The sequence below is a fragment of the Calidris pugnax genome, unplaced genomic scaffold (assembly GCF_001431845.1).
Source record: "Calidris pugnax isolate Ruff unplaced genomic scaffold, ASM143184v1 scaffold171, whole genome shotgun sequence".
Classification (NCBI taxonomy): domain Eukaryota; kingdom Metazoa; phylum Chordata; class Aves; order Charadriiformes; family Scolopacidae; genus Calidris; species Calidris pugnax.
Genome location: NW_015091064.1, coordinates 7,893,456 through 7,916,431, shown reverse-complemented (window position 1 = coordinate 7,916,431; position 22,976 = coordinate 7,893,456). Strand labels below are relative to the sequence as shown.

Here is a 22,976-nt window from a genome sequence, read left to right as displayed (position 1 = left end):
TGCTTGCTGAGTAAGAATTGCTTCCTGGCATCTGTTTGTAGCCCTTTTTCCATGCCCATTTCATACCCCTTTGTCATTGGGGCTTTACAAATTGGACCAACAGAATTTTTACATCCCACTTGAGATTGTTTTAGTTTGATTCTGGTTTAGACTGAAAGAAATTTGGATATCCAGGATACATTTCAAAAAAAGATTAAAAAGCAGACTTCCAGAATGTAATGTATATTTTGTTAAAACTGTCATTTAGTGCTAGCTACTATTTAAGTTGTGCTTAGGATAGCTATTCCATATAAGTTGCAAAGTTTTTGTAATTTCATGATTCAGGTGGTTGGGAGATACTCCTTTATAGTTGCTGGGGTTTTTGTTTCCAAAATTTAGTTTTTCTGTATAAAACAGTGTAGACTTCCAAATGTAACTGTGTTACAGTCTACTTCCCAGCCATGGTCTGTAAGACTTTTGTGAGTATGGTTTGCACCTGCTACGTGAGAGCTTATTGTTGCCAGCAGTGTTTATTTTCTCCACGTAAGCCAATTTATGTAACAGAACAAGCTGGTCTAACATAAAGATACCCAAAGTATGATTGTAACTCTAGACAGTTCTCGTTTACCTTTCTTTTGGTCTATGTTAGATCTTAAGATTTTTTAATGAGCCTCACTAGGCTTATGTGCTCTGATGAACATACAGTTTTTTAAAAGAAACCAGTTGTTTTGTTTTGCGATATACAAATTCTAAAATTTCTATAAAACACATTTTATCTTCCATTCTTGCATCTATTTCACAACTTTTATGCTTTTTTTTTTTTCTTTTAGCAATCTTTTATTTTTATTTCTTAGAGTTTTAGCCTGGATTTTTTTCTGTCCCACTTGCAATCAGTTTAAAGGTTTCTTGAAATTTTTTACTATAATTACACTTGCTGGTCTGGTTCTATAATTAACTAATTTTCTTGAAAAACACACTATCAAATTGTGATCTCTCTAGTCATATTTCCATTTAATACTTCCAGGAAAAAAGCAGAAATTTAGTACCTTTTTTTCCCTTCCAATGCTTTTTGCCCCTTTCTCAAACTAACTTAGGGCCTTTTTTTGTGTCGTGACATTCCTCCAAAGCCAGCTGATGTTATGTCAGCATAGTCTGTGCTAGACTTGCCCTTTCAAAGATATGTTCCAATTATCTGAATTTCACATTTCTCTTTGCGTTGTTTCTGTTTCTGTTTCTGTTCTTTCCAGTCTCCTCTTCCCACCTGTAATCCTTTCTCATAATTTTCATCCATACCGTGGATCTTCACTTTTTCTCATTCCTCGTTAATAAATCTGATTTAATTTGTGTTTAACTTTGCAGCATTGTTGCTTAACCACTCTTTCCAGTTGGCTTAATTACATGAAGCTTGGAAAATACCTAAACCTTTAGTAACTTGGGAGTTAACGTGTTCTGATAAGTGCAATACCCTCTTTGAAACTTTTGCACAGATGCTCATTTAATTAGTGCTGGTGTTGCTGAGTCCTTCAGACTTGTCACTTTTGTTGTTGTTGGGTCTGGAGGAAGGGGTGATAGAATCATAGAATGGTTCACCTTGGAAGGGACCTTAAAGATCATTGAGTTCCAACCCCCTTGCCCTGGGCAGGGACACCTCCCCTAGAGCAAGTTGCTCAAAGCCCCATCCAGCCTGGCCTTGAATACTTCCAGGGATGGGGCATCCACAGCTTCTCTGGGCACTTCTCTGTTCCAGTACCTCACCAACCCCACAGTAAAGAACTTCTTCTTAGTATCTAATCTAAATCTCCCCTCTTTCAGTTTAAAACTGTTACCCCTTGCCCTATCGCTACACTCCCTGATAAAGAGACCTTCTTCGTCTGTACTGTAGGCCCCCCTTAGGTGCTGGAAGGCCTCAATGAGATCTCCCAGGGGCCTTCTCTTCTCCAGGCTTAACAACCCCAACTCTCTCAGCCTGTCCTCATAGGAGAGGTGTTTGAGCCCTCTCATCATCTTTGTTGCCCTCTTCTGGACCCGTTCCAACAGGGCCATGTCATGTTTCATAAACCTTCAAACCAGTAAATGGTGTAGAAAACAGCGGTATCTAGAGCTGTTTTTTGCAACCCATTCGGGCTGGAGGGTCAGTAGCTGTCTCTTACTGTGTCACTAAAGGGAAATGACTATGTTTTGAAGGCATTTAAGTAACTTCTCTGATTTTTACTTAGTAATTAAAAGAGTTTTATTAATAACAAATCTTCTAAACAAATTTTAAAATCCACAGGTTGCAGCCTCTGTCTAAGTATCGGGAAGGCTCTGGATCATCTTCAACAAGGTAAGAGTCGACTCCAGTGCTTTCTGTCTTGCACGGAACAGCTGTCTAGCAGATTCAAACATCATAAATGATAAATGAACACTCAGTGTCTCTTGAATGGCATCCTGTTACGTAGTTTTATTGTTGCACCTAATTGACGCTTTCAAAATGCTATCTGGGCATAATATTCTCGCCTTGGGGTTTTTATTTGTTTGCTTTTCTTATTATAGAACAACAACTGAGAATTCTTTTTCCCATGTACTTTTTTCGTTTACTCCACTGTTTGTTTTGAATCATTTCACTGTTATTGTTCTGGTTTATGTAAACCCTTGGGATAGAATTGGCCTAGGCAGAGAATGGGATTTGTTCTCATCCCTTTTGAAGTCCTAATTCTGTAATTTTTTTAGGCCTTCTGCTGCCTATTTTTTTTTCTTCAATCTTGACCAGCTTCCCATCAAAGTCTCTGAAATATAAATTTTAAACACCCTCCATTGCTACAGAACTGGAGAGAATTTGCAACCAGCAGCAAAATAAAGCAATGCTGAAAATAGACTTTTTTCCCCCTAGAGAAAGGGAGTTCCCTGACTTGACCAGCTACTAATTGGTACAAAGGTTTGTTTACACAGAGGAGCTATTCCTAATTAGTTCCCTATGTGGGTGCTCTACTTGAAAAATTAGTGTTACATTCTGATTTAATTTCATCTGCTTTTATAATGAATTGTTATAATTTGCAGTAAGGAACGTATTTTTAGACTAAAAAAAAAAAAAAATCTGCACCACACCACCCCTGAGTTTCAAACGATAATTCCTCTTTAGGCAGTGATCAAGCACTCTAATTATTTGGAAATTAAATGAATAAAAATCCATCATTAGATAAAAGCCAGTTTTTAGTCATATCTTTATAAATATAGCTGCAGAAATACAACCATGTGTTTTTCAAAGCCAAAACTTAATTCAGCTGATTTATGACCTGATGACTTGACCTCTGTTTTTCCGTAGTTGTGAGGATAGTGAACCAGAACACTTGGGAAGAAGAGTGTCTGTGGAGTTATATTAGTATTGTAGAGGTTATGGTTGGAAAGGAAGTTTCACTTCCAAGCTTTTCTGTGACAGATTTCTTTTTCTTAAGTTGATTTCATCTTTGTTCTGGGAGCAAACTTATGTTGCTATAAGTTTTTTTTTTTTTTTTATCTAGAGAGTTGAAAAAGTGACATAAGAGCCAGACCTTGAGAATGGCTGTCCCTAAAAATCCTTCTGAAGGACCTGGACCCCTTGTTTTTCTCTTGGCTTCCCTCCCCACCCCCAACACTTTCAGAATGAAATGCTCACTGTTAGGCATTTAAATTACATTCTATATTTTGGTAGTTTCAAAAGATTGGAATGCTTTAGCCAGACCTCATTCAATGTAAATATTGTTTTAAATAAATGTAGCTATTACCATATATTGCTAAATGTTTTGGATATGGGTTTGCATTTTCATTATTTTATTACTGTTTCTTTTAATTCTTAATATAATGAATACCAGTACCAGTGAACATTATTTTCCTTTGGCTGTACCAGTCTTGGCAACAGCTCATTATAAATCCAAATTAAATTGAATCTGTTCTGCAGAATTATATGGGATAAAAATTCAGTTTAAGTACCTGATCATTTCAACCTGGCAGCATTTTTGAATGATACTACTTTAAAAGGTTATGAAAGTTCCAAATTTCACTTTTAAAAGAATAATTTCAGTTTTCCATGGATATAATCCGGATATTTCCTGTTTAAGACAGAAGGTTTCATCTGAAAATTGTGAGAGCAAAAAGTACAGGGTTTCCAAGTGTAATCTTGAATGTTTTTTGTGACAGACGGATGTTGAATGTTTAGTATCACCTCTTTGGATATTTGAATGTGAATTGGAACCACTGTATTTCAAGGTAAGACATATCCAAGTGTTTGTATTAAGTACCCACTTTGTTTTATACATGATTTGTGAGAAAGCTAAAGAGTGCAAGATGATGGACTTTACTTTGTGTAGAGTGTTTATGTCTTTGTTGAATGAGTCCAATGTTACTTGAGATTTTAAATAATAACAGTTCAGTTATCCAATATTTCTCTATTTCTTGAGAGAAACCACACCAGCAGCTCTGCATGATCTATTTATGGCATTTAAATTTATGATCGAGTATGTAGTTACTTGGTTAGCTTGTTGCCATTCAAAGTGGTGGTCCAGTTCTGTCTGCCCCATCTCTTGGATCAACACCTGTATTCATCTGGGATGTGCTGGTTTAGGGAATTTGCTGCTGAAAATCTATGGGATTGCAAGGACTTCTTGGAGGATTAATTTTCTGTCAGCTTTGACCTCTGCATCAGCTCACCATGGACTCAAACAAGCACTGGTGTCAGCACAAGGAAACCGGTGCAGCAACAAATTGTGATGTTGGCTTTAAACATCTTGCTTCTCTCTGCTCTGAGGAAAGGTTTGATACATGAGGAAGACTACGGAGGGGTTGTGAACAGCTGCAGACTGCAATATCTGAGGAGGAAGCAGAGAGTGATAGAGAAGAGATGGAAGATTTTGATCTGTAGGTGGAATTACATGAATATTTGTCATTGAAGACTACCCTTCTTCCTCACAGTGAAGTACTGGAGGTTGTGCCGATTTGTCTACTCATATTTACCACATAGATTATAGGGAACAGAAGGGAAATCTCAGTGTCACACTTCACATGTGGCCAACTTGTGGCCAGCATTGCACCACAGCTCCAAGGCTGCAAGTCACAGATGATGGATCCAGTGGTTCTGACCCAAACACACTCACTCCTGTTTGCCAGCCCTTTCTGGACTGCTGGGAAACGTGAACCAGATGTGACATTTCTACTGGGTGACTGCAGCATGTAACACTTAAAATCTGAAAGGGAATAATATCATACTGTTTTGTGGGAAGCAAGGCTGTGTGAGATGGTAGCTTTCATCCAGGGGTTTCTCAAAGAGATGGCAGCCATCAAGTATGAAGAGGACTTTTTAAGCTAAGCCTACATTAGTAACAGTGAATGTTGTCATTAATTCAGCTGCCGTGAGAGGCATCCAACAAGCGATGTTGTGGGCAAATGACCACAAAAACTTCAATTTTTTTCAGGTAGAAACAAGCCCAATGCAGCAGCAGCCAGATTGGCTTCCTGTCACAGCAGGCTTGCAGTACCCAAGTGAGCCCAGGGATCTCAGTGGCAGTCTACAAAGTAAAGGTGTTTGCAAATCATGTGGATGGTTGTTCAAAAGAAGTAAAGCCACCTGCAGAGGAGTTTAGAAGGTGTAGAGCTGCATTAATTTAAGGGCACAAAGGATTCTGGTCAATGTCGAACCGGCATGGTTGAAAGCCAGCAATAGTCCTGTTTTGTTTCACTGGAGGGGTGAATGAACTGTCCAGGAGAAGATGGGTGTGAGGGGTGGAAGGAAAGACTTATAAAGATTAAATCATAGTTTTGACTGTTTCTGCAATGTAGGAAATCATTCTTCTCTACCTTATAAACTAATGATTGGATACTAGTAAGGACTGTATACTTATCTAGTGAAGCTGCTTTGTCTGTTTTATTTTTGCACTTTATTTTCTCCCTTAAAAGACCTTCTAACCTTCTATTTTGTTACAGTTGAATGGAATTTAAAATAGGAGCTATGTATATGACATTTAATTTAATAATTTTTTTAAAAAATCACATTGCAATTAAAGCTTAGGGCCCATTCTACTTTTTAAGTGAAAAAAGATCTTTTTTTAGCTGTAGAATATCTTAAATGTAGTGCTCTGGATTGGCTTATCCACCCTATTGGGGAGGGCTGAGACGAGCTTAAGGGAGACCTTAGAGACAGGACTAGTTGAGTGAAAAGAAAGAATTAAAGGGAAAAATGATAGGAATGGAAACGAACACAATGTGAGAAGAAAGAGGAAGTGATGAGAAAAAAGGAGTGTGAAAAGAGGAAATAGAAGTTTGCTAAATTATGGATTCTTTTAAACTTCATCTGTAGAAAGTTAATATTACTACAGTGTAGTTGACTGCTTTTATTAATTCCATTGGTAAGAGCTTCAACTGGTAGGGAAATATATTAGTCTTTTCTTTTTTTACCTACCTGTTTACTAATAGAGAGCTTTTACAGATGTTAAGACAAATTATTTTTTTGAAATGAAGCCCTTAAATATGCCCTTAATTACCTTAAAGATTGATTTTTTCAGAAGACTATGACAAAATATGGACTGTAGGACCATCTAAATAATGTTTTTCTAAAATAAAACGTTTTTTTTTCTGAAAATCAAATCTTCCTGTGACAATGCCAAGTCAATAATAATTTCTAAATACTGCTGCAGCAGAACCAATTCTCTGTGCTTGTAGCTGAGCTGTTTGAGTTGTGCTGAATGTCTTACATAAGGCTTTAAATTTCTGTTGGTGCAAAGAAAAAGATGGAATCTCTGAGGATGTTTTCTAAATGACCAATATCCCTTATACCTCTTTTGAAAAGTATGACGTGAAATATTGTTTTAGTTCTCCAGAACTTGAATTTTCTTAATCAGTTTAAATATATGTATAACCATTTGCAGAAATGGTTATATGTGTACATATGCGTGTGTATAGTGATTTATTAATGTTATTTTTTAAATGACCTTAGGGGGCAGGAGAACATGGGGTGTGAAGAGAGTAAACTAGTTTTCAGTTTCCTCTTTTCTAAGAATACATAGGAAAGTTTCTTAATTAACTAATACCATAATGAACATAAGTTGAAAGATAAACTATGATGATATTACTGATGTCTTTGGATAATAAGTATATTTTTAAAATAGTTGATGAGAATTAGGCATCATTTTCTACCAAAACTAGCATGAGCTGTTGAGATGAAGATAGCAATGCGGGGAGAGCAACGTCAAACATTTAAGCTAATTCTGGCAATTAAATTGCATGCCTAGAGTGCATTTGGGAAAGCTTCGCTAAGGAGTCTGGATTCATGCTTAGGTGCCAGAATTAATATCTATAGCTGGATGTCTGGATTGAATCTGTATTTCACACGCAAATGTGTCTTTGGGTATCACCTCAAGTATGGTAACTTTTACTAACTTTTGAGCTGCTTTTGGAAAAATGAAGAGCTGTGTGGTTGTAGAACTTCAGAATGCATTTCAGACTTTTTTAGAAAATAATTCAAAGTTCAGAAACAAGATGATCACAGATATGATGATAATGTTTCTCTGCAGTCTTTGAGAGATTGTTCTTTTTTATGCTCTCAGAACATCTTGTACAGGCAGGCGCATCCTGTACCACGTAATGAAGTTTTCGACCCAGATTGCTAGTTAATTCATTACCAGGTGTTTTACAGATAAAATGCATAAACTTGTTTCAGGGAGAAGTGTGAAGAAAGGTACAGCCGTAACTATAGTTTTTTGCCTTGCATTGTTGGCCAGATGTGTTTTCCGAAGAAATGGGCACACTCTCAATCTGGAATTCAGCTTTAGACCTGATTTTGGTGTGTACTGATGGACTGTGACTCAGTCAGAGCCTGAAATCAAAATTTTGCATCCTCAAAGGAAGATGGTCTCCCAGCAGGTGTTAGTGATGAGGTGTTTGCTAATTTACAGCAGTGAAACTTCATGAAGTTCTTGAACTAAAGGGTAGAATCTTTCAGAAGTAACAAAACCTGCAGACTATTGACTTCTCCTGAAACAAAGGCTATAATTTTTCACCAATAGTGAAAAGTAAGGCTCTGTAATGTCTATTTTTTAATAAAAGCTCTTTCAAAGAGATTTTTCTTTCATGAAAAAAGACTGCAAACATCTTTTTTTTTTGCCACGTTCACCTTCATTAACACAACTTGCTGACTTCCTTCCTCAGCTGCAGTTCTTCCTACACTCAGAGGTCAGAAAAGAGCAAGATCAACAAGCCACACATCTGGCTGTCTCTCTTTCCAACTGGAACAAAGAAACAATTTTTTTTTTAATGGCTTTTTGAGTTAATTGTAAACAATTTGGTTTTGGAGTCGCTGACTTGCACCAAATGTTTGTCGTAGGCGGATGTAGGGAAAAAGGACTATGTCCTAATGTAATTCCTCTGTGGCCAGCGAAGGGGGAAAAAAAAAATCACACACAAAAAAAAAGGAACATCTTGATCCTTCTAGCATTGAAGTATGCTTAGAATTTTGAGTGCGTGTGTAGGACATTTCACAAGCTTGAAATATATGCTTTGAAGAGGCAGCGAGACAGTAGTTGTTGCTCATTTTATTTTCCTATACTCTTTGTATACAGTGATACTGCTTTATTTTTTTCCCCGCTTTATTTTCAGTAGCTGTATATGTATGTACAAATTGACAGTGATAAAAGACCAGTTGCAAACAACAGGAATAGGGGGAAAAATATTTTACAATGAGAGTTCTGTTCTACCCTTTTTTCTTGTATTTATACTGTTCCTAAATGCTTTTTTCCAGTAAACATCAGGAAACTATTTACAGTCATTAATCCTTAATTAACCTTTTGAAAACTAATCCTTTACTAATCAGTAAAATGTAACGCTTTTCCAATTACTGTAATTTTTAAAATACCTTCTTGCATCAGGTAGCATCAGTTTATCTAATCTATTGCATTTACTTTCTTTTAAAGTGTTTTATCTAAAGTAAATATCTGGCGTGGGGTTTGGTACTTTCATACTTCACAACAGGAAATACTAGAATTGTTGACAGACAACACTTCTGAAGCTCCAGCTACTTTTAAAATACTTTATTATACCTTTATATGTCTGATTTGAGCTCATACAACTCTGATATTTTTATTGCTTTGTTTAAGGTGTCTGGCATGATAGTTTTATTTCTATCCTGACCATTCTGCTAAATATTTACAAATGTCTTGATGTGAAAAGTAAATTGGTAATACTGGTTTACTGGTACATTTGACTGTCTGGAACGATGCTCAAATTTCTGACAATAAAAGGAATCATCCAAAGGAAATGTTTTCTATCAATTTGTCTGTAGAAGAAAAAAAGGCACTGTACTATGATTATTTTTTGCCAAGTTTAGGTGTTTGAGGTGATAATGCCACTTAGTGGATAACAGCCTTAACTGCAGCCTTTTTTCCAAACCAAATGAGGTAGCAGACAGCTATCTTGACTTATATCGGAGTTTTCCTCCTGGCTAGAATATGCTGATTGTAGCCTATTTTCAGAGAACCTTTTTTTTATCAATTCCATTTCGGGAAGTTTATGATTACCAATTCAGTTTGTGGATGATATTAGAATGTAGGAATCTTTTATTACAGAATTTTAAACTTCTTATAAGAAAACAAGGATCTTTTTATTTGCGTATTTAATTTGATTGGAAAGATTAACAATCTTGGTCTTCTTGCATTGGTTCTTTAGGTTAATGAAACGTAATTGGCAGTATGTGATAATTTTGGAGGTTTAAGCAATGCTTGGTTTTAGCACTTAGGGTTGGAAGATTGATGGCTGGGCAAACTGAACCATAACGAGCCAGTTCTTCAAGAACTGAATTGAAGAGGACATGATGGGAAGTAGTCAGTGCCTTTTCTTGGGTGACGTTGTGAAGGGCATGCACAAGAATGGGAATATAGGACTGGTCTGGGCCCTGTTTTAGTTGGACTTCTGTAGACTTCAAGTAATTCTGTTTTGTATTCTCAAAAAGGTGAGATAGATGCTAAATATCTATTCCACCACTGACATTTACAGTTATTACTTCTTGAATATATTATTTTCATAAGGGCTTTTCTTTGCTAAGTAGTTTGGATGGTAGTATTTAATAACTTTGATATAAAATTTAAATATATAAAAGTTCAAACATTTTATCTGAGACCATTGTATATGTGCATATATAGAGAGTTTATACCCTCTATATATGTATATTTTTCTTCTAATATCATTGTATCAAAAAAACCCCATTCTATAATAAAAGAGTACTATCCTCTGCAGTTTAAAGGCTTTTTTATGGGAAAGGTTTTTTGCACTGTTGAAAGATATATTGATTTAGGTCTTTCCTTTCCAGTCTTTAAACTGTGTTCTTTGAACTTTTTTTTTCCCATCAGCCCACATAATCTTCAGTCATTGAGCATTTTTTTTTTACTTAATCTTTCAGGCTTTTCTGAAGTTTTCAGTTACACAGTTTTTATTAGCAAGTCAGTTGAATAAACTTCAACTAAAAGAATGATTGGCTCAGAGAAGGAAGAAAACATAATTCAATTTCCAGCTATGTTTCAGTACTGGATTATGAAATGTTTTATTGTTGATGAATATTACACTTTTTTTTTCCAGAAAACGTTTATCTTCCTTTTGTTCATCGTGAAATTGGGAATACTTAAGGGTTTTTTTCTGTCCCATCCCTTCCTCCAGAGAACTCACACCATCTAAGTCATGAGCTAAGAGAAACCCACATTTTAAGACCCCATTAGTGCTCAAGTCACACGGGTGTTCTTCCTCCCCATAACTCTGGGCACTGTGCTGTTGTACAACTGCCTGTGTCTCCAGACACCTACAGCAGGTGGCTTTGAGTCAGCAAACAGAAAATTTAGTTAAGATGATGATTTTCATCTTGATTGTTATGAGTGTTACAGATTTAATCTTGATTTATCCTTTTTTTTTCTGTAACAAGCAACTATTTTGTAGTTCTTTGCTAAAGATGCTACTTTGCAGCTCTCTGTGTACGTGTATATGTACATACATGATGTACATTTGTGTGCCTGCATAACTTTTACGCAGTTCAAGCTTTTTGACAAGTTACATGGCTATTTCTTAAAATATTTTTAAGTGAACTATTTAAATAGTTGTTAATAGTTTGAATTTTTATTAGAAAGTAATGAATGATGTTTTTATGATGGCATTATTTCTTTTACATTTGACTTATGTCACCTCTATCGAAGTGTGAATGGGGACTTGGTTACGACTAAAAGTCAAACCAGTAAGGCTGTTAGATCCTTTTTTTTAATGTACAAACAGAACTTAAAGTTTGCTCTAAACCAAAATATAGTGCATTTTCTATAGTTTCTAGTTCTAAAAGGCTTGATTTGCCTTTTTAAGCAGGGGTACTCAACAGAAGCAGTAAGAAAATGCTGAATGTAACTACCTCACTCTGTTTTTGATTGCAGATAATTGGCATTTTAAAGCTAGTGTATCTCATCCCGAGTGTCTGGGTTTTAGTCAGAAACTACAAAAGGAAAACAAGATTTCTTCCTTCTTTCAGCTGCTTCTTCATTTGAAAAGAAATAATGCTAATCAAAAACTCTTGGAAAAGGGGAAATAAAAATGGTATTTCTGTTCCTGTGATGGAAGCAGGACTGCTGCCAGGGGCTGCCAGAGCACGTGTTAGATGCGGGACTGGGATGCCCTGCCAGGAATGCTCACCACCCCGGGGCTTCACTTGCTGCTAGGCCCAGTCACCACCACACTGGTTTATGTTCCAGTACAAATGGTGGCTTTCTTTCATAATTTTGGATGCAAATTTACAGTCACGGTTACTTTTAAAGTTAAACTCTGAGTTTAAGTGGGAGGGAAAGGAATGCGATATAATTTTTTTTTTAATATTGTTGCTCATGCTGAAGTGTAATTATAAAAATATTACCTAGGTTAGTTTGCCTTGATTTAGAAAAGTGGAGGGGAAAACTCATCCATGGATCCTGGGGTTCTAGTCCCTGCAAAGGTGTGGGTTGATGTGCGCAGGGAGGTGGCGCAGGTGGTTGAGTGCAGATATGAACTCGTTATTAGGTCCAGCCGTGGCCTTACCACCTTCGCTGAGGCGTGCAGGCAGGAGGCATTTTGGGCAAATTAACCAGCTTTTATTCAGAGCCTGAATTTTGAGTCAAAATTGGGGGCGGCCGAGTGGCAGCAGGGGGCGCCCCTGCCCTGCTCGCCCCAGCGCTGCTTATTGAGACCACGCCCCCTTCGGCCACGCCCATCCAGACCACGCCCCCTCGGCCACGCCCCTCCCGACCCCAGCCTGCTCGGCGAGGTTTGAATTTTAAGTTTTCCTTTAGCTTTGTTCACAGGGTGGAAGAATTCTCTTTTTTTCTTCGTGTAATGGGGCCTCCGTAGGCTCCTGCATCTTGCGAAGGGGAAGGCAGGAAACGTGTCATAAAGGGGCTGGTGATTCATCGCCACCCGAGTTTGTCAATTAGCTAAAATTAGGTTTTATAGCAAAACAGGAGTGGCGCGTAAAGTCACTACTGTGCATCAATTTTATTGTCTTAATAAAAAGTTATTGTGCACATTTCATTGCTAAATTAGGAATAGCTTCCAGTAGTGATTTGAATTAATTACTGCAGAGCCTGACAGGGTCAGTATGTTATTTTAATTTTCATTTACACTTACAAGAAATCAGATTTTTAATTAAAAGGATGGTTTTAATTCAGCACCATCCTCAGTTTTCCTTCCTTATTTGTCATCTTCGGCAAATAGCAGATTTGTTAACATACCAGAAAAAGTTGCAGTGGCTTTTAGCAGCTCATGTTGGGGCACAAAAGCTTGTTTGGCATTCTGTATAAATAAAACACATTATATGAAAATACATTTTCTAGGGGATGTGCTTCTTTAGAGTATTAGGCACAATGCAAAATTAAGAATCTTGTTATATTTACATCATGAAGAAGGCTAATGTGCTTGCCTATTAAATAAATGCAATTTTCAAGCCAGGCTATATTCCAGAAAAATGCCATGGTCCCGATCTGCCCCTGTACATCTTAATGAATTGAGTGCCTAATGTGAAAGAATAGAAGTTAATAAAGTAATATCACAAAGGATTAAAAAATGACACAAAGCTAATTAAGAAAAAAGGAGGAGTTTTACTGGAATTTATATTTTCATGTAACTCCTGCGTACTTACAGATTAGACTTCTTCTTGCTCAATATTCAGTCCCCTCAACCAAATTAAATTTGAATGTGAGAGCAATCTTTGAAACATTCCAGAGTTTAGCCACTTTCTTACCTGCTTTATGTTTAATTTATAGTCCAGTAAAATGGTTAATTTTTCTTAGTCTTTCTGCTTACCAGTCCATCTGCATTTGTGGGATTGATTTGTTTTTTTCCCTTGAGTGGACTATTTTACATTTCTGTTTATACTGAATTTCTTCTGGTTAGTATCTCCAGTTTATCAAAGTGATTTTGAATTGTGATCCTATTTTCCATAATATTTTAATTCCCTTCTAGCTTAGTGCATATTTTAACAGGTTATTTTCTTCTTTGTCACTAATTAAAAGTACTGAACAAAACCAGATCTATACAACAGATATCAGATACTGTTTAAAAATACCATCCTCTTTTGCCAGGAAACCACTGACAACTACTTTTTCAGATTTTTAATGTTGCAGCATTTTCTCTTTTCTCATCTCCAGTCACTTATCAAATCTCCCTCCATTGCATATTTCTTTGCTTCCTTCAGTTCTTCTATATGCTTATACAGGCATATTGATTTCTAAGTCTCCATTTTATCTACTTTGTCCATTGGACTAACCTGTTAAGTATTTTCATTACTGTTGTCTCCTGCACTCTCTTGCCCCTTAAATCAACTTTCCAAGAGACCAATTCTTCCAGATGCCTGAGATTACTGAAATTACTTTTGTTTTTTTTAAATCATGATCTTTAGTTGGCTGTTTTCTCCTTGTTTAGCAGCCTCTGCTGTTTTTAATTAATTTCTCCTGTATTTCCGTCCTTATATTAAATTAATTCTCCCCATAAGTATCAAGTGAGTCTAAAATAGTCATTCCTCTGCAAACTCCTCTGTGTTCTAGAAAGAACATTTATCACTCTGGGAGCTTGTACAGGGAGGGTCAGTTAACCCTCCTCAGGCTTCTTGCCCAGTTCTGTTACTCAGATGCCTCTGTAATTCAGCAAAACCTTCTTTACCACTTAGGATTAGGTGGTCTATCCCATTGCTATCTGGGGATGATACTTGCTCTTTCCTCCTTTATGCTCACCCGGAGACACATAGGAACTTTTTCTTTTACCTTTTCCGGAAATTTTAAATAATAAAAAAGTATATATTATTCTACAGCTTATTTATTTTTTGAATATTTTTTTTTCTCCTAGTGGAGCTCTTGCTATTTCTATCAACAGCATTGTAATGCAAATTGGTCAGCAAGTTTTCTTATTTTGGGTAATGAGATATTAAATTAGACCACTGTTATACAAATTGAAGTATTTTAAACTAATAGCAAATAGTCCCCACAAAGATCCACATTTCATCTTTAGTTCCTCAAATCTTGAGCTATTGATACAAATACTCAGCCACATCTATCTTAATTCCAGTAATGTCAGTATGTTTCTCTGATCAGTATTAATTGTCTGCTTGGTATTTTTAGATACTGTTTGACTTCTCTCCCCTTTTCCAGAAAGGATTACTTGTAAAGACTGCTTCAGATCCACTTCATATATTTATTACCCTCCAAACCAGAAATAGAAATTTAGCTGGCAAAATACATTATGTCCTATGTACTGATAAATTCAGAGCAGATCACTAGCAAATGTGCAATAAGAAATCCAGTCTCTGTAGGATTTATGTCTGGCTTGAGTGAGATTAGATGTACTGTTTCTGGCATTTATGTATTAAAAAGAGAAGGAAAATAGATAAAGAACAAAGTTAACGTGCAAAGACTTACTGCTGTTATCAACTGGCACAAAAAATAACTTGAAAATAAAATAACTCTGAGAGTCTTTTCCAGGGTTGCACAAAGAACTGGAATATGATGGTTTTCATCTTGTTTTTTCAGACACTTGCATTAGATTTTCTGTGAACATAGTACAAAATACTCCGTGTGGCATAGTCAGAAGGCTGAATAATTGGCAGTCATTAACAGGCAGAAAGGAGGAGAAACACTTTTTCTGGTCCTGATTTTTCACCCGAGTCTCCTGTTCCTGATTCTGTATCAAACAATATATATGTTCTAGAATAGAGTTTTCACTCAATATATTCACAAACATTGAAAACAGATGCCTTTTCAAATGCCCAAATCCCTAGATTTCCAAAACTGAGTGTGTTCTAAGATGGTTTATTTCCTTTTTCACTATGATTTTGGGTGAGAGAAGGCACGGATGAGGAAATTATAAGCAGAAGAGGACTATGTGGCTGCTCTTCTCTCACAAGAGTTTGGAAGAACGAGGTCAAACTCCACCTGGAAAAAAAAAAAAAATGAAGTGGTTTTGTTTTGAAGGAAGAAACACTTAAAGTAGCCAAACCTGTTCTGTTTCTGTTAAAGATATCTCTCTCCCATCTATCAGTTTGGTAAATGCCGGTATCCTGCTTTGCTTACCTGCCAGGATCGACTGATAGAGGCTCCATATATCCTGTGCAGGGAAAATGTGTCCCTGTTTTGTGTATAAACATCTGTGCCCTGTGCAAATGAGGGTACTGTAGTTACTGTACACTCAGGTGGAAGGATCAAAGTGCAACAGTGTTTTCTTAATTCCAAATGTAATTTTATTCTAATTATTTAATTTGCTTCCATTCTACATTTTTTTTTTGTTGGGGTTTGGTTTTTTTGTTTATTATCACCTATGAATCAGAATCCACATAATTTGGTTGCCTGGTTTTCATCCTTTTATGATGGCTCTTCTGACATTCTGCCCTTTGAAAAAATATATATAGGAGTTCTGTTCAAAGTATGTTCAGGTGTGAGGGCTGGCATGTAGAAAAATCCCCCCCTTGAATAAATTATAAGTTCATCTGAGGTAACTTGTTGGTTTTTTTTTTTTTTTACTTTTGATTTTAGGGAAACCATGAGCCAAGATCTTTAATCCTTGGGGCTACAGGTACTAATATTGTTGGCCAGGTCTTTTAGAGATTTATGATTAGTGAAAAATATTTTTGCCATTAAAAACCGTTTATTAACTCCCTTTGACTTGCCTCACCTTTTCTGTAGGTTTTAATTGTGTCCTGCAATCTGCATATCAGTTAACAGCAAAAGCTCTTGGCTTGATGTGTTGCTTATCTAGGAATTGTAATAAAATAATTGTTCAAAGCAGAAAGGATTCTTTTATCTTGGGTTGCTTTCACCTTGAGCAACTTTCTTCTCTTATTCCACTTTTCACTTCTTTATATCTGCTTTTGGGGTTTGAGTTTTGTTGGAGTGTTTTAAGTCTGTGTGTGCTTCACCTGCATAAGAAACGTGTGGCACTGTTTTTTAATTCACTTGTGTGTGTAGGTTGCTTCTTATCTGAGTATGTTACTTGTTATGAAAATCTTATAAATGCAGTATTTAGAGGCCAACCTTGGCGATAATTAAATTTTTTTTCTGGAAAATGAATATAGCTTGCCCTCTGAAAAGAACTTGGGTGTGGCTTTTCTCTTATCCATGCTTTTTAGAGAATACTGTAGGTACTTCACTGCGAAATATCCTTGGTGGTTTTTTGCAATTAGCATCTCAAACACCAATATATGACTATTTTTCCTTTTTTTTTTCCTTAATATAATGATACCGTCTGATGCTTATTTCTGAAATAAAGTCCACAGAGGAATAATGCCACTTTAACCAACTAACATCTGTTTGCAAAACTGGGACTCTTAAACATCAGTTGTTATATTTCTCTTAATCAATGCAACTACAGTTTATAAAATTTAAAGATATAGCAGTAAAACAACTGAAGATAATGATTCTACCATATCCATGAAAATATTTTTAACTATAAGAAAATTGGAGAGAAGAATAAAAAAACCCCATCCCTCAGACTGCAGAATGGATGCTTGTCTCTTGCCATGTAGACGTACCATTAGAAGTTCCTCATCATTCATTGTCACTCTGGAACTTGGGAGTCTCTCTTACCCCTTAAACTCCCAATGGAGCTGCTCATCAGAACACTCCCAGCTTCACTTCATTAGGATCGTAGAATCATAGAATGGTTTGGGTTGGAAGAGACCTTAAAGATCATCTTGTTCCTGCCATGGGTAGAAGAACCTCCCACTAGGCCAAGTTACTCAAAGCCCCATCCAACCTGACCTTGAACACCCCAAGGGATGGGGCATCCACAGCTTCTCCAGGAAATCTGTTCCAGTGTGTCTCATAGTAAAGAATTTCTTCGTAATATCCAATCTAAATCTCCCCTCTTTCAGTTTAAAACCGTTACCCCTTATCCTATCGCTACCCTATCCCTATTCTCCTATCCCTGATAAAGGTAATATCCAATCTAAATTTCCCCTCTTTTGGTTTAAAACCACTATCCTACCCCTACTCTCCTATCCCTGATAAGTAATCTCTCCTTTAGGATGATCTAAATGTAGGTATTTGCTGATTCAACTCATTTTGACAAAAGCCTATTGGACTCTGTTATTGTAAGTGGGCACATTTAGGAAATACTGTCTGGCAAAGGAACACTAATGAGCAGCGAAGAGTTGAGCTGGCGAATGTCTCCTTTTTCACTGACACTAAGTTTAAATGCTTTGTCTATTAAACCTTCAGTGCAGCTACAGTGATGGTGATGGTTTTGAGTTGGTACAGATTAAATTAGTCCTGTAAAGGAAGGAGAAATAAATTAGTACTTTGCTAGCAATTTATATAGTACTATAGCTAAAACTATAGTATAAACCTCCACACTTCAAATTTATGTAATCGCTTAAAATACTGTGTAAACAAAGATTTTAAAGAAGAGTTAAATAACATGATACTTTGCTTTGGACATGCAATATGTAGTTGATAATACCCAGTTTGTGAACATTTACTAAATTTTCAAAACTAGATTTCAGTATATAGTAAATATATATTTAAGTATTTTTTCAATATATGTATGCACAATCCATAGCAGATTTGAAGGGTTGCGGATATGAAGATTTGGCTGAGGGGATAGTATTTTATTTTTCACAATTCAAAAATAAACTGATTGGTTTAATGGGGGAGAAGGAATTTATCTTCCCATCCTAGATAATGCCTCTAGAATGTCAAAACTAAATTAATTTAGGAACAAAGTGATGTGTTAGAAAACCAGCCTGTGTTATTTTATTCAAGGCTAAGCATTTTTAAATATGCTACTGGATAATGATATTTAAAATGCAAAATGCTAAATGTACCTTCTTGTTCATTACTGTCTTTACAGTTTATTTATGTCTGTGTGCCGCTAATTAAATGTTGAGCATCAAAAATCAAGCAATTAGCTTTAAACTGTCAACAGTAGCCTAAAAGTATTTTCTATATACTTATTACATAAGCTTTAATGGTTTGGAAAACACAAGAAAACATGAAAATGCAAACATCATTGTCATGTCAACATGTTATCATTTTTAAAGCATACTGTGAAAAGTTGGAATTTTAAAGGTTTTGTATCTCTCTTAAGAGAAGGTGCTATCATTTAGGAGTGCTGCAACAGCTATATTTTTATATATGCATTGAGTCTCATTTCAACATATAAACTGATTTAACAGTAAGTGAAATGAAATGCTTTCCAGTTTAATGAAATGGAATTTTATGCTCTTAAGTTAAACCTTTCTAACTTGCTTCTGTATGTCAGCTTTTTATTTGAATTTCTGTTGCAACCAGAGTATATTTGCTGACCTGCTCAGAATTTATCTTGTTAGTTAGTTTGAAATCTCATTAAAAGTTATCCTGAAAGTGACTTGTTGTTCCTGAGGTTTGGAATACATTATTAGAGTTTTCAGGGAAAGACAGTTTAGAAGATTCAAGTACTGGAAAGCAGCAAGCTATACAGAATAAAATAATTCAATTTGGGACAAAGAATTACGTTTATTAGCACTTCCATTTAGGTGAAGGTTGGCCTTTAATATGGAGTTAAAAACTTAGCATTATATGATGAGTTATAGTTTAAAGTGAAAGTTTCTTGGAATAGATCTTCTTTTAGGTGTGTGTTTTTTTTTTTTTTTATGGGAACCATAAAGAAATTATTTGAAATCATAAAGAAGTGTGTTTAGCAGCTGCCTGAACCGTATCTTCTAGATGTTGATGATGAATATCACTGTTTTTTGGGTTGATGTACATTGGAAATAGCTGGTGTCAAATCAGTGCTTTTGAGATCACTGGAAAAACACAGGCTGAAATACTGTGAAAATGGTATAAAGTTTGTGGCAGGGTTCTTGTGTCGTACTTGTGACCTTAAATAGCTGAATCAGTTTCTACACAGGGATTGAAGGAGAAGGGAATAGAATTTAAAAAAGGCTAAGAAATACAGTAAAAGTTCAGGAAAAACACTGAGAAATCTCCAGAGCCCTGGTGTGCGGTACTTCTGTAAGAAGGCTCAGAAACTGGAGCTTGGGCACATGACCTCAGACTACTCAATGCAAATGTGGGCTCGTATCCTCGGGTTTTTGGCAAAGGGAGCAGCTTTCTCGCTGTTGGAAGGATGCTATCAAGTCTCGGGCTGCAGTGCTAACTTTGGCAGCAGAAGAAATGGTTGGATATTCTCTGAAGATTGAAGGCAATGAGGTAAGATATGGCTTAGAACGAGTTGAAAGCAAAGAATCCAAACTGAGTCAGTAATTTATATTGTGATAGTACCTCATAATAATATACATTGTTTCTTTCAAGGTTATGAAAAGGAAAATAAGTGTATGCACATTATCTTGTCCCTCTTACATGATGCTGATAAAATGCATTATACCAGTGTGATGAAAATGTTAAATATGTTTTAATGCTGTATAAAATGTATTTTGCTTTGTTTGCATGTTTTTCCCCTTTGTAGGCTAATCAGAAAGTCAAACTCAGTTAATATAGTGCAGATCTTGTTCTGAAAGTAAAACTGTAATTTTTTTTTTTCCTGCATATAAATGTATGTAACTTTATAAATAATGGAGAATGTTTCTTCATGTTTCAATGTTGTATATGCAAGATGTTGTTAATTGTAAAGGGCTTAACAGTCTGCTCACTGGATTTGTTCTGGAGAGAAAATTTTGAAGTATTTAATGCAAAGCAAAGCCATTTGTTTAACAAAACCTGGTTTACATGAAGCTGCGTGCTCTGAACGGATTCTTGATTAAATTTCTATCATTTTATGGAATGACTTTGAAATCTCCAAGCCTTACATTACCTTCCTAGGTTTTCCTGCTGTACAATATATCACTTATGTGCATATAGAAATTAGGTTTGATGATACTTTTTCTTCTGTAATGCTTGGGGGAAAACTTGAAAAAACCTTTGTCTCCTCATAAGGAGCATCAGTCATGTACATGCTTAGAATAACTTTTTTGTAGTCTGACTTCTTATGTGGGAAAAGAGTTAAACTGAAAACTAAATGGGCGTCAGATGTGAGCCCCAAGAGGCAAGGTTTAGAGTACAGAGAATATTTATCTTTGAGGCAAAAATCAGTTTTCAATCTGAGTTTTAAATCTAAAATTACATATTTCTATAGCCCTCCAGGCAGACCTCTTTATCCTTATATGTGCTTTTCATGGTTTAATTTTTCTGTCTTCTAAGAAAAGTTTGTTTGCCCAAGAAAGCTATACTCTTACATAGTTCTAGAATAATGCCTTTTCCAGGGACCGTACTGATAAAAAAAAACCACTTTTCTTCATGTCTCCTTCATTTTTGCCTTTTGCAGAGACTTAATTTTTTAGAGCATTGATCACTTTGGAGAGTTTTTCATGACTTGAGAAGATTTCCAAGATGTTAAAAGATAGGAATAACAGATAAAAAGGCAGAGTTTGTATTTCCTTTTTTTTTTTTTCCTTTTTTCCTTTTTTTTCCTTTTCTGTTTTCAAAATTGCATACATATATTTTTAAAAATTAAAAGGAACAAGCTTTTTAGCTTTTCTTTCTGATAGATATTTTATAAAGCTGCTCATATTTTATAAAACTGCTCATATTTTATAAAGCCTTACTGCTTAGAAACAATTAGATATTTTTTTTTCTTAAATTGAGTTATTTTCATGAAATAAGATGGGTTTATGCTAAAGAACCCAAGTCAAGGATTAAAACCTCTTTTTTTTACACTGGAATGTTATTCAGTAATCTTGAGTCCAGCAATATAGAGGATTTACGAATACAGATATTTTTCTTAGTTTGTTTCTCTTGCTAAGAATAAACTCATAAATATCTGTCTGTGCTTTGTAATGTTATACTGTTATTTAATTTCCAGTTTGCTGAATAGAATTATTTCTGTATTCATCCAAGGTCTTACTCTGTCCCCATGCATAAATATCACAGAATTGACCACCAAAATGTTTCTCATGGTCCAGAACTTGCCATAATATTTAATATATGATGCAGACTGTGTCAAGCTCTTAGTTGTAGTATTCTAAGTTTACGTATATAACTGTTTACGATTTTGTTGCATTTACTAGGTTTGCTGGGATGGGTAATCTTCTTAAGGTCCTTACCAGGGAAATTGAAAACTATCCACATTTTTTCCTGGATTTTGAAAGTAAGTTCAAACAATTACAAGACAATGAGAGAATCTTTTCCCTGACTTAACAGCAAACTGAGGAAAAACTTAAAATCTGATTGCTTGCAGTGTATATTTTTCAGCACAACCAATCTGTCCAAGTCCTTGTCTCTAAAATCATTTGTTCACTCAGGACTCCTTTTCTCTTCCTTTTCTATTTTTCAGGAACCAAATGGGAAATCTTTTAAAAGTTCTCACTTGCACAGAGCTTGATCAGGGGCCAAATTTTTTCCTTGACTTTGAAAGTGAGCAAAGCTTCTTGCCTGGCTTGCCTTCTTTGCTTATTATTTCTTAATAATCTGCATGCGCTTACGCATCATGAAGCAATTCAAAAGGGATTTGCAAACAAATCAAATTACACTTCAGTTGAATATTGCTTTTTGATAGTTATAAAACCATACAAAATTATTTAAATTCATTCTCAGCAGAGAAGGGGGCAGAATGATAGATATGGAAGTCAAAGCTTACCTTGAATTAGTTTCGAAACATTTATGAGCCATTGTTAAATTTACATATGGATGAACTTCACCTCAGCTTACTAACAAATCAGGCTTAAATAAACCCTGCTCTGTTACTTCCTTGAATTGAAATATATATTGAAAATAATAAAAAATAAAAAAATCTGAAAAAAGATGAATAGTGGAGGTGGCACTATTTTTGCCTGGTTCAGTGATGATTTAACTGGGATTATTATAGTTTCTAAAAAGTAGTGAAGTGGTCAAAGTGTATGTGCTTGATTGCATCTCTCTTAATTGCATGGTTATCAGTTTGCAAAACAGTGTTTCGCATTCTAATTTTCTTGTCATATCTATATCTGATTCAAGCTGTTTCACTTTTGATGGTTACAATTTCTCTGCATGTACTTCTAGACATTGTCTTGAAAAATGGTCATCAAATTAAATATGGGTTTAATCTTACTCCACTACTTACGTGAAATGCTTTTTATTTAAAATGCTAACATTGTGTGTAGTTCTGTCTCTTAATACCTTTATTCTAAAAAATAATTAAAAAAATTTTGAGAGAAGCCAGTGCTTTTAAAATAACTTTGTTTTGAACCATGGTTTAAGAGAGGGTTTCATGTGATTAGACACATCTTATCACCTTGAAATAGTTCTCTTGAATCATTAATTCCTGAATTTTTTTTTTCTCAAAAGAAGTTACTGGCACGGTATTAGACTGTATGTGTGTACACACTCTGAAGTACTGGTTCAAAAAGTCATTTAAATGCATACTTAAATCTCATGAAATTGTCCAAACATGCTTTCCTGGAGGAGAGCTAGAGTGTATGACTATAACTTTGCACATATCTTAATCTTCTTATCTAGATCTTATTTACCTCATTATGAAGAATCGGCTTTAAATGATGAAAAAAAGTTAAT

The 22,976-nt window shown here is 35.5% G+C and overlaps 1 protein-coding gene across 4 annotated transcripts in view; it reads left to right on the top strand.

The window, feature by feature from the left end:
* Positions 1-2,251: 2,251 nt before the first annotated feature.
* The window catches only part of FAM49A (family with sequence similarity 49 member A), a 41,506-nt gene continuing 20,781 nt past the window's right edge, over positions 2,252-22,976 (top strand). Inside the window, exons 1-3 of one of the 4 annotated variants that reach the window (XM_014956834.1) lie at positions 2,252-2,302; positions 4,132-4,200; positions 21,763-21,842. In XM_014956834.1, the coding sequence (XP_014812320.1) occupies positions 21,770-21,842 (73 nt within the window). In that variant the 5' untranslated portion in view covers positions 2,252-2,302; positions 4,132-4,200; positions 21,763-21,769. Of the gene's footprint in view, positions 2,303-4,131; positions 4,201-21,496; positions 21,577-21,762; positions 21,843-22,976 lie in introns of those variants that run through there. The other 3 variants (XM_014956836.1, XM_014956835.1, XM_014956837.1) reach the window with 3 other exon arrangements.